The 12,513-nt window shown below is 33.6% G+C and overlaps 1 protein-coding gene and 1 long non-coding RNA gene across 4 annotated transcripts in view; one reads left to right on the forward strand and one right to left on the reverse strand.

Moving 5' to 3' along the window:
- SEMA3A (semaphorin 3A) overlaps window positions 1-12,513 on the forward strand; it is a 495,018-nt gene that overhangs the window by 389,763 nt on the left and 92,742 nt on the right. For both annotated transcript variants that reach the window (XM_057550500.1, XM_007170273.2), the window contains one exon: window positions 1,871-1,990. In XM_057550500.1, the coding sequence (XP_057406483.1) occupies window positions 1,871-1,990 (120 nt within the window). The remainder of the gene's footprint in view (window positions 1-1,870; window positions 1,991-12,513) is intronic.
- The window catches only part of LOC130708632 (uncharacterized), a 63,801-nt gene that overhangs the window by 26,607 nt on the left and 24,681 nt on the right, over window positions 1-12,513 (reverse strand). Inside the window, exons 2-3 of one of the 2 annotated variants that reach the window (XR_009008908.1) lie at window positions 11,936-11,987; window positions 2,294-2,368 (exon numbers count right to left, since the gene is read on the reverse strand). This is a non-coding gene — a long non-coding RNA (uncharacterized LOC130708632). Of the gene's footprint in view, window positions 1-2,293; window positions 2,369-11,935; window positions 11,988-12,513 lie in introns of those variants that run through there. The other variant, XR_009008907.1, reaches the window with a different exon arrangement.

Below are 12,513 nucleotides of genomic sequence, written 5' to 3' on the forward strand. Positions count from 1 at the left end.
CTCAGATTTGAGCAACTTGATATTTAATTAAGTAAAGAGAAGACAAGATGCTTTTGAATCCCAAAGATACCATACTATGGCAATTTATGGTGTCATATGAGTACCATCCATTTAGCTAGTAATTTGTACTTAATACACTGTCAAACCATCACTTTTATTTGTCTTGATTCACAACAATTCAAAATAAGTGATCAATTTTTTAAAACTCAGTCTCTAAGATAAGGTGTCTTTCTATTAATATTTAAAGTTATAACTCGGCATTTCTCAGTGATTCTGTCTATGTAGCTATTCTGCACTGCTTTGGAAGTTTTCCAAAGCCTGGTACCTTCAAACACATCAGAGAACCAGAGGTTCTACCAGAGGAATTAATTTAGTTTGGATCACTGAAAATGCCTATTTTTGTTTCAAAGCCCTTTATTTGCAAGTGAGAATTGTGGGTGTGAACAAAGATATCACATAAGGGATCAGACTAATTAGACTTTCCCAAAGGTATTGATAACTGAAGATGCACAGAAAGTTTCTGATTGATACACAAGAAAGTCCTTTGGAAATTATAGTGGTATACAAATGTTTTAAGTTATAATTTATGTATGCCTACTTTGTCTTCTGAGTATTTTTCGAGTCAATGAATTCAGAAACATTAGCGTATCCAAATAATCAACAAGATAATAGTAGGTTTTACTGTCATTATGGTAGATTATTTGGAGAAAATGTTACATTTATTGTTGTTTTGTTTTGCTGATAATTCACTGTAAGCAAGCAGGCAATAATGCATTTTCTGGATGGAATAATAGGCACTTTTTGTTTAAAGGAAAGAAAATGTCATTTTTACAAACTTCAGTTTATTCAACAGTGGTATGGTGTATATTTAGTATAAGAGGCTTGGGTTAAACAGGCCTGGGTTTGAACTTTCACCTTGACTTGCCTAGTCATTAGCTGAGCAACCTTGGGTTTCTTGAGCTGTAAAATAGGGATAACATTTACGTCATGGGGTTGTTGACAGAACTAAATGAGATAATTTGAAAGTGTCAAGCCAGCACCTGACTACCCTGCAAGCACAAATGGTATTCAGTAAATATTAACTGCTCTTTCTCCTTATTTCTTTTTCCTTTCTATTCCAACCTTCTGATTATGATTCTCCCATTATTAAACTCTGACCTAGAGTTAATTCAACTTAAGTAGAAATGAGTCAAAGCACAACAGAATCTTGAGCTGTAGTGATTATGGCCTGTGTTTATCAAAATACCCCCTTCTTCAAACACATTTCGGTTATATCTGAAACTATGTGGTGGACTTGTTTTTGGATTGTATGATAGCTCATACCAAGTTAGAACATTTTTCCCACTTGATATACTAAAAAATGAAAGGCAAGAAAAATTTTTGGCAAGGAAAATATTAGTCTTCTCTAAACTATAGCAAAATCTCATTAATTTAGATCCCACCTAAAAGGAAGTATATTAGAAATTTAACTTCCATTAAAATCAAAACTATAAGCAAGATTTTGCAATGAGACTTTACCGTAAAAAATAAAGATATTAGAACCATAGTAGTTTGAAACATATAAAAGCAGACAATGTGATGTATATAATTTGTGTTTTGTACTTTGTCTTTGGTCATAATAGAAAATATAAAAGTTCATGTTTTAGTAATGTGCACTGAATCATACTTTACTCAGTTTTTCAAAGTTAGTGCTAAATGAGTAGTGAGATACTCCCTTCAACAAAGACACAGGATAAACATAAGTAGCTTTGCATAATGGTGCAAAGAGCATTAGCGTGGTCTTAACATGAAACTTGTATTTTGTGTTTTGTTTCTCTTGCCTTAATTGAATTCAAGTATGTGTATGTGGTTTTATTTTGTCACAACACAGATGGAGAATTATACTCTGGAACGGCAGCTGATTTTATGGGGCGAGACTTTGCTATCTTCCGAACTCTTGGACACCACCACCCAATCAGGACAGAGCAGCACGATTCCAGGTGGCTCAATGGTAGGTGGTGCATGCCAGAGTGCAGGCACAAAGCACGGGCATCTATAGTAAGTCAGTGGAGAGCTTTCCTTGTACGGTGCAAACAGCATGAGTTGAGATTTAGTGGGCAGATAAATTCATGGTGGTGACTTCATGGCTGTGTGTGTGAGAAAGTAGGGCAAAAAGAGAAAAGAGAGATTAAAAATTTAAGAAAATATTTGCTTTGTGCCAAAACTAAAGTTTCTCAGTAGTTAACTATGGAAAGAAATAGATCTGGGCTGGAGCTACGGAAGGGAGGCAATGGAAAAAGATAAGATGACTTACCAATCTTGTCTTCCAGGGACACCACAACAAATCTCATGATGTAGTATTTTTTTTCCTCCACACCTCTCATGTGGCCTTGAGAGCATAAGTTATTAAATGTTTGAAAAAATTGTTGTGCTAAAAGCATTACATTGAAAGTGGTTTTGAAAGGACTCTGTATCATTTCATTTGATTCTCCTTTAATCTTCCTAAAATTCTTTCTCCCGTTTTATAGGTTGGGAAATTAACACTAATATTCTATCTAAGATTACATCTAACCCAGTAGTAGATTTGGGGCAAGAACCCAGTTTCCTGACCTTTAGTCACTAGTGTCATACTTGATGAAGCAGATACTTTTTTAAAAAATTTATTTTATTGAAATACAGTTGATTTACAATGTTGTTTTAATTTCTACTGTACACCAAACTGATTCAATTATACATATATATATATATATACATTCTTTTTCATATTCTTTTCCATTATGGTTTATCACAGGATATTGAACATAGTGCCCTGTGCTATGCAGTAGGACTTTGTTGCTTATCCATTCAATATATAATAGTTTGCAAGGCAGATACTTTCTTAATTCTCTTTTTCTTTTTAATACATAAATAAATTTACCATAGAAGAAAATTATAAAATTTATATGCCAAAAATAAATAAATACTATTTTCATTCAGATTTTGAACCAAATAATCCTTATATAAGTCTTCCATGTAGAGGTTTTTTTTTTTTGGATTATTCATTTATGCATTCATCAAAGATTTTTTATAATCGTCCCCACCATATTTTCATGGATATTTTTTATTATTAAATAATGATCTCCATTTATATCTGCCTTCAGTCCTGTAAAATAAAGCTTCCCAGTCCCGAATCTTGCATTCATGAACTCTCCTTTGGTTTTACATGCCTCATTAATAAGGATGAAGCTCATGGCTTACAGTCCATCTATATACTCAGTAAGATGCTTGATTATCTCACTCTTTGAACTTCTGCCACACTTGCTTCTCCTGCACTTCTGGGGGTACCCAAAATTCATTTCACCTCTGTCTTTCACTGGTTTGTTAGAGAACAATCACAATATGCTCTAAAACCTCACTGAAATTTCAGGAGACCGTGAGCTGTGTGTCTTTGTTCTTCTGTATCCCAATTCTAAAATGACTATTTAAATCATAAAACATACCTCAAATTACCTCAATCAGCATTTCATTCCTCCTGTAACAACATTTCTGATTGCCCTGTTATTTTTCATGTATTAGTGAAAATGACGTGCCCCTTTACTTCCACCTTTGACCCTACTGCTTTTGCTCTTAATTGCATTGATTTTTTTCCATAAATTTACCCAATTTACTGTTTTTGCTGTTTTTATCTCTTCTTCACCACTGATTTCTTCCCTGACCTGCAAACATGTTTGTCTACCCTATCCATACTCGTCTTTTAATCATGGTGTACCACGAGGTTCCTAGATGTCTGAGTCCATAGCCTGGTTAGGAACTTGTTTTCTCAGCATTTTCACCAGCTTTAGCCATTTTCAACCTGACTTTGATCCCGTGAAACTGCTCCTCCACTAATGACTTCCTATGTTTTTTTTTTTTTATCAGTCTCCATTTAGACAACCTCTCCTGTGGTATTTGTCACTTAACTAGCCCTTTCTCTTTAAAAGGGTCTGTTCTCTCAGTTTCCTGCATTTCCTGCTCTCCCAATTTTCTAATAAGTTTGACATTACTTCCCAGTTGCTGTTCTTCAAATGCAGATGATGCCTAAAATAATTCATGATTGAGTACAAACACTGTGGTAATCAAAAGGGACTGGACGTATAGTCAGATACCCACCTCTGGGGGTAGAGGAGGTAGAATGGTGCCCAGGTGACCATCTGAGAAATTAGAAGCCTCACTAAGGAAAAGAAAAATGCTGAGGTCACGGTAAGGCTCTCTGTGTAAAGCCATTGAAGACCCAAACTCTGAAATCCCAGAGGACAGTTTTGGAATATCCACTGTTAATTATTAAACCTAGGCTTTGTATGGACTCAAAATTAGTAGGAAAAAACCTCTTTCAATGTGGCTATCTGGTCTACTCTCAAACTGAAATATTTATGTAGGAGGGGAAAATGTTTGTGTTTTTGTTCAGCAAGAAGGAGACTTTGATCTACTAAGAACTCTAAAGGGCATACAGGCTTTCACTGTCCATGAGAAAGAAAATCTCATTAGAAGATGGAATAACATAAAGGAGAGTATAGTATCCATTTCATTTTCATGGCCTTGGAGGAAAAAAGTCATCAAGTTAAAGCTGCTTTTGTGCTACGCACTCACATGTTGACAGCTGAGTCTGAAGAATTTACACTGTGGGAAAACAGTCATTGTCCGCAGCTCTGTACTTCATCTCTGCAAATGTGTAGTTCATTTGAGAATTCAGTTATCAGTCTCTCAGCACTAAACGTGAGAACTGATTTTGCCAAATTAGCACAAAGGTTACATTTGACAGGGTGCAGAAACCAGAACTGCGGCAAGATGGAGGATGCAGACACATATGAGATAGAACCAAGGGACTGTGTGATTCACAAGCCTCATGAAATTAAACACCACTGAAGAACAAAATTGGAAACATAATGTTTACACATGCATGCATAAAATAAGTGAATTTTGAGGCATCAGCATAGACTACACAATCAGTTGTGCTGCCAGAAGTAATAAATTACTTAGCAAGGTACTTTTTGAAAGGTCTTCTGGGCTATTGAAATTACTTTTGGCACAGGACTTACTTTACTTTTATCAAATCAATTCAAACCAATTCAATTATTTTGGAAGAATTAGTTGGCCTATTTCAGATGACTTTTAATTTGTGTTTTTGCTAAACAAAAATAAAAAACAAAACTGTTGTGTAGAATTGGATCTTGAAATGTCTCAATTTTTATGGAATTTCACTATTTTCATAATTACTCACTAAAGTTTACATTTTTATAATAGTAGCAATAAAGGCTTAAATTCAGTTTCATTTTACCAGGAAACATTAGGAATTAAGTAACAAACTTTTAGATGAAGAAACATGAGGGATGGAATCTATTGATTTTTTCCATAACTGCTTTTTAAAAATCATCCTTTACACTAGCCCCTAGTTTAAGATTGCTAGATGTTAGAACAACTTTTGATTCCAGAAAATGTAGTGGTATGAGTTGGACCTGATGTGCCAAAATTCACTGTTTTTTTCTTTTTGCTTCATAAATTCTCTTAATATTATATAGCTTTAAACTTCACTTCTAATTTTGGTTTACTAACAGTGTAAAAATTAGGTAAAATTTCTCTCTGTATATTCGTAGTAAAAAACCAAGTTTACCCTGCTGTTATAGTAATGATTTCTTATCATTTATTGTGTAAGTATCACCTAGTTCTTGTACATATTAGTCATTCATTAGAGCAGATGGATAGCTAACCCACATTTATTTTTCTATTTGATGGACACTATTTCTAACATTGTTTATTTATGTCTTGGACTAACATTGGAATGCTATATGATAGAAGGAAAGACTACAGTCTTTAGAGTGAGACACTGTTTTACCTTGACCTTGTACCTATTCATGGGTTTATAATACTACCTACCTCTTAGAGTTGTGAAAAAATTGACTACGTGATAATGCATATAGAGTACTAAGCAAGTGATTGGCATGTAGTAAGCACTTAATAAATGTGAGTTTTTTCTGTATCCTTTATCCCACTTCCATTGGGTGGAGCATGCTTAGTAAGCTTTGTCAGACTCATTCTGTGAGTGATTATATTTGAGTCAGGGTGAAAGGGCAGTCAGAGCTGGGTTTAATACATGAAACCACATGGATCCTTGAGAGAGCCAAGGCCCAGTGCACACAAACAGACCTAATTACAGTGCCCAGAGTGTGAGACCTTCCTACTCATTTCAGGAAGACCTGTTTTCTTTTAGTGGAATTTCCTAAAAGGATTGTGCCTGTGGATAGACCAACTCACTTGCTTTTTTTCCTGTAATTGAAATGGTATGCGAGTCATCATTCCACTTCCTCTCACTTGTAACACTCATACCAAGATGGCTTGCCCTTATTGGAATCAGCATAGCTTCCTCTGTGGTCATGCACTAGGATATTTCATGTTCTCTAAAGATTCAAATTTCTCCACAAGATATATTTTTTTGAAAATAGAACCAAGAAATGTAACTGCAAATAAATTCTGAGAGCACAAATTAATACTGCATTGTACCAGATACCTAATCTTAAATTACTTGTATAACTCTTTTGATATACTATTTTAATTCTACCATCTTTAAAGGCATGAACTGTATCAGAGTATCTAACTGGATTTTTTTAATAAATAAAGTTAATCATCTAGTTTGGCATAATGTCAGACTTATTTAATGATGCCATTTTGAACTATTTCTCTGACTTAAGTTAGTAATATTTTGCTGACCTTGAGGAAAAAAGCCCTCTGGAAGCCTTACTCTATGGTTACATGAGCAGATGAGTATTATAGATGTTGAATGACCATTCAGTTGAAACAACAAGAGCAACCACAAACATCCTCTATGAAAGAAGCAACAAAGATAGAGTCTTTTTTAACTTTTGAATTACATATTCTATAAATTACATTCTGTATTAATTAGTTAACGATTCTGAAGTATCAGTGCATAGAGTCACAAATAAAAATGTTAGTATTTTTGGTTATTTTTAGTGAAATCATGCTGAAACATGGATATGTAATAGTTTAAAATAAGTATCCATAACTATATCTAAATACAACCTATTAGTTATGGTTTTTTCCTTATGAATCTATTACCTAGAAAAATTTTCATGCTGATAAAGAATGCCCACCTGCCAGAAATATAATTTTTTCAAAAAATACATACCATGAAATTATTCTACTCTCTAAATGATGATACATTTAATACACTCACTAAATATGCCTTCTTTTTCTCATAAAGAGAAAAGTTACCAAAATATACCTTCACTTGCTCTTCTTTTCTGAGGACCTATTTTCTGTGTCACATTTTATCTAAGGACCATAATCACTATTAACCAGTTTTGTTTGAAATTACTTTGCACTTATGAGAAAAAAAATGAATAAAACTTTGGAATAAAAATTAACTCATTAGTGGCAATGTTTGGAAGATGATTTTTTTTTCAGGCCGCTGAGAAAATGTAGCTGAATAAAATTGTTAGGATATGCTATTTTAACATTTTTTAATGATGGGCTAAAAAGTACAACCCTCAAGTATGGCACATTAATCACAAATTTTGAACCACTTATTTCAGAATTTATAGTTGAATGGTGAGAGTAGAAAATAATATTTAAGGGTATGATTACATTTACTAAAGAAAATTCTACTTTTTAACTTAAAATTGATGAAAATGTATAAAAATGAGACAATATCTTGGAAAATTCTTTAAATTATAGCCAGCTCTCCTTTTCTCTTGGTTCTTAACATTATTTTTCTCTCGTCTCACCATCAGCTTAATGAATACAGAGCCTGTCTATACCAATTTCCTCTTCTAGAGTCACTACATTCAGAGCTTGGTGGGCCTCAATAGGGATTTACTGCTGACTGAGTAATCTGGGTTCATGTGTGCAGTGACATCAAGCAAGAGATTTACCCTGAGAAGTGGATGCCGTGACAATGCGTGTAACCATGGTGTGACTGGCCTCTCTGACATGGCTCTCAAAAGCTTTCCCTCTGTGAAAACAGAAGCCTGTTTGCAAATTAATTAGTTTCTGGCGGCAGCTTGATTGTTGACCCAGAGCTTGTAGAGTGGAAAAACAATCAGATTAGTGTGCTCAGGGTAAAAGACCAGTGTGCAGTTGCGTGTGGCTTGCTCAACTATTGAAACCATGAATGGACTGAAACAAATTCTTTTCTGAGAAGCCTAGGCAGAGGTTAAGTGTGATGAGCCTAGAGCTCCCAACAGCAGGGGTGGGGGAATTAAAGGATTTTAGCCAGATAAAGCTGGATGATGGCAAGCAATGCCACTGAATTTCAATAGCATGGATAGTTTTGACCAAATAAAACAAAAAAAACAAAAAACAAAAAAACACTTGTTACGTTGTTCTAATCCCTCTGAGTAGAAGGAATAAGTTTACAATATTATTAAATGTAGGTTTGACACAAATACTTTCATAGTAGAAAATTTCAGAAGCTTTCAGATGGGAAAGTTTTAATTAAATTTGTCTCAAAGGCTAATATGATAATATCTAAATGAAAAACTGTTATGAAGTAACCTGCCTTTTTATGTTGATAAAATTTTTGTTGATATATTTACCTCAGCTGCTTTCTGAGGTGTAATCCTCACATGCCCAATAAAATTAATCCTGAGTCAAAGAGAGATGTTGGCTCATGAGAATACATATTCTGCTATCTACTTTTGCAAATATCAAATTAGGTAACCGTGCCAAGGAATGATGTCTGCAATCTTAGGACGAAAAAATTCTGCATACAGTTTTTGATGATTAAAATTTGTTTTAGTCAATAAATTATTGTTTATGCTTCATTTTGTAAGATTACCTAACACAATAAGCCATATATACTCTTCCTTTTTAGATACCACTGGCAGATGTCTCCCTAAATACAGCTCTGATGGCTATCACAATACTTTCCCATTCAAAAAATCATTTATATCTCTCAATTTACAAGTGAATTGAATCCAGATTTCGCTGCCTGTCACGTTCTTTGTCATGCAATCCTAAATGACCTCTCCAACATTAAACACTAACAGACTCAAATAGGGTCGGTTGCCCTTAAATTTACTATCATTCTCGTATAACCATACCGTTCTCTCAGTGGATTTTAATCTTTCCCACCTTTGAATCCCAAGAGCACATATATGCATGTTTCGATTTATCACAGGGCCTACCACTTTGCCTTGCAATCTAGGATATGCCAAATAAGAAACTCTTCAATGAATCTGCTTTGCAGGCTCTGGGGGCAGATGGCCTGAGTTTGTATCCCAGGTTCTCCATCTACCGCCCTCGTGACTTGGGGGGTAATTTATGTTACTTATTTTCATCACCCATTTATGATTTGTAAAATAGGGTTAATAACTAATACACTGTTTTTCTGGAGATGCGTGAGACAGTCCTCATAAGTTACTAAGAACGGTGTCTAATAATATGGTAGATGCTCATTATAACTGTGGTTGCTGCTGGCATTTGCATACCAGCTCTATACATAGAACACAGTGCACATTTGGAGAATTAATACAGAGAACCAGCCTGAAGGTTATGTTTGCCTTTCTTAATCTGTTCTCAGGCTATTTTGTTTTGTCTTATTTAATTGACTATTGTCAATATATGGGCACTTAATACATCAAAAATATATAAAATATTTGTCTTTAGTATTAAAATAGTATATAAACTTTTAGTCAAAGTGAGCTTAACAAAATTAGCAGATGAAACAATGAAATGGTGAACCAAGGGTAAATTTCAATGAAATGTGTTTTCCTAAGTATTAATTTAGCTCTATTAAGTGCAATACTTACCACTTAAATAAATAAATCATTAGGTTAATTCTTTTAGTTTTCCGATATAATTTTTAAAAAAACATTGCATTGTTGCATCTAGGATATTCATTTATCCTGCCATATCACAGCTTAGCTTTTAATTTTTTTCATGTGAAGACGTCGTCTGTAACCTTTGGTGTGGTGGTTAAGAGCATGGAGTCTATGGAACTTGACCGCCTGACTTGGGCACTAACTGAGCAGCTGGAGACAGCTACTGTAAGCTACTTGTGCTCAACGTCCCTTTTTTCAAGTGGAAACGATAATCGTTCCTCCCTATTGGGTTGTTATGAGAATTATGCATAAGTAAATTTCTATAAAGCCCTTGGAAAAGAGACTATTCTTACCAAAAACAAAACAAACAAAACAACTCGGTTGATGTTAGCTTATTCCATAACATTATGTAAGAATTTTAAATAATAGAAAAATAAAAATACCTAAATATGTCAACTCACTAAAGATGTAGTAGAATGTACAGTCTCACTTAACTGAACAGCCATGTATTTCTAGGAAAGCCATGAAAATGGCTTAAGGAAAACAAGACAAGATGAAGTGATAGTGATCTATGCCCTTTCCTTAGACCGAGTCTATACATACATGATTTCTTGTCTAACGATGTGAGTACATTTTGATAAAATAGATCTACTACTCTTTTGCTTCAAGAAAGGGAAAAAGGATTTTTTTTCTAAGTTTAGAAATATACTAAGTTACTTACATATGACACTGAAATGCTCTAAACTTCATGTATCAACTAAACAAATTACAAAATGTTATGCAGAAGAAGGATCTTTAACATATTTTCCTGGTAATATTAGTAAGGAAGATTTGCATGTGTTTAGATGCCCTTAAAAGAAACATTTTTAACTTAGAATTGTTTGTGTCACTATATGATTTAAGTAACTAGACAAGAGAAAATCACATCCCTTCACTTCCCACCCCGGCCTCCCCCACCTTCCTTTCAGCAGTCTATCTATCAACTTCCTGTGGCACTTTTGGATCAACACATAAATTCTGCATTTTAAACACTATAACATTTTACATATGGTAATACTATTATTTTAAAATATATTTATGCAAAAATAAAGATATGCATTTGAAAACTATAGTTTATTAGTAGTAGTAATCTTGTAAATTGATTAGTATAAATTTTTTATTCATTAGAAGTATAATTTTTATTATTTTGTGATGATTTACTAAATCATAACTATTTTGGCATTTAATATAGGCTGTTAACATAAGGGATTCATCAAAAATGTGTCACTTCAATATGTTTATAAATTTGTCTAAATTCACATAAGTGTAAATAATCTCTTTCACCTCATTTAATTACTAATATTTTTGCTTTTTTAAATTAATTTTTATTGGAGTATAGTTGATTTACAATGTGGTGTTAGTTTCTGCTGTACAGCAAAGTGAATCAGTTATACACATATATATATCCACTCTTTTTTAAATTATTTTCCCATAATGGTCATTACAGGGTATTTAGTAGACTTCCCTGTGCTGTACAGTAGGTTCTTATTAGTTATCTATTTTACATATAGTATCGTGTATATGTCAATCCCAGTCTCCCAATTTATCCTTCCCCGCCTTCCCCCTTGGTAACCATAAGTTTGTTTTCTACGTCTGTGACTCTATTTCTGTTTTGTAAATAAGTTCATTTGTACCATTTTTTTAGATTCCACATATAAGCGATATCATATGGTATTTGTCTTTCTCTGACTTATGGATAAAGAAGATGTGGTACATATATACAATAGAATATTACTCAGCCATAATTACTAATTTTAAAAAATGTTAGGGTTTCAGTATCAAAGAGAACCATCCCTTTTTGTACATTTAAAATCCTCACCTGAATGTGCATGGGAAATTCGTGACAGCCAATTTAGCTTTCCCTCTGAAACCCACACTGCCTTTTTCTGCTTAGCATACAATAGGATTGAAGTGACAGACAGTACAGAGCTGTATTTGGGGGCTTGTATGTTGTGTTTTGACCCATTTACAATTTAGTAAACTTGAATCTAAGTGATCCTGAAAGTTATTAATGCCAAGACTGATATCAAATGATTACTGCCACTTAATTGCTTAACACCTGTAGAGTTTATTTATCAGTGTGTTTTCTAAACACATTTAAGAATGAATGAACAAATTATACTCACGTTTTGCAGGACAAGAAAGTAATCTTCTGAGTCAAACAAAAATGACAGTATTCTGAAAATAGGAAACAAAACATAGAAATTACCACAAAACCTTATTTTGGGATGAATTAAAGGGACATCTAGCCATACTAATAACTCAAATTATAAAATTTGGACTTATGAGGCTAGGATGAACCAATAAGGTACAGAACATCTTTGATCAATGACTTTTATGTATTTGCAGTAATCATATTAAATATTTTGACAGAAGAGAAATTATTGAAGTAGTGGAATATTGCTGTTTGCCATAAGAAAGCTAATGACTGACCTCCCTGTTGTTACTTCTGTTGATTTCTTTTAAATAAAATAAAAGGGAAAATCACATTCTTTATAAATATCAAGGTAAATATACAGCCAACTCTGATCAACCAATCAGTGCCCAAATTAAGAAAATTGTAATATAACTGGATGTGAAAGCCCTTGAGATGACTGTATGTTAATGAATCTTAAAATGTGAACTGATTTTCCACTTTTTTCCAAACTGGAACTACCTTTACTGTTTTTCTGGTTTGTTTCTGATTCCTGAGTAAGAGCAACCT

The sequence above is a fragment of the Balaenoptera acutorostrata genome, chromosome 7 (genome assembly GCF_949987535.1).
Source record: "Balaenoptera acutorostrata chromosome 7, mBalAcu1.1, whole genome shotgun sequence".
Classification (NCBI taxonomy): Eukaryota; Metazoa; Chordata; class Mammalia; order Artiodactyla; family Balaenopteridae; genus Balaenoptera; species Balaenoptera acutorostrata.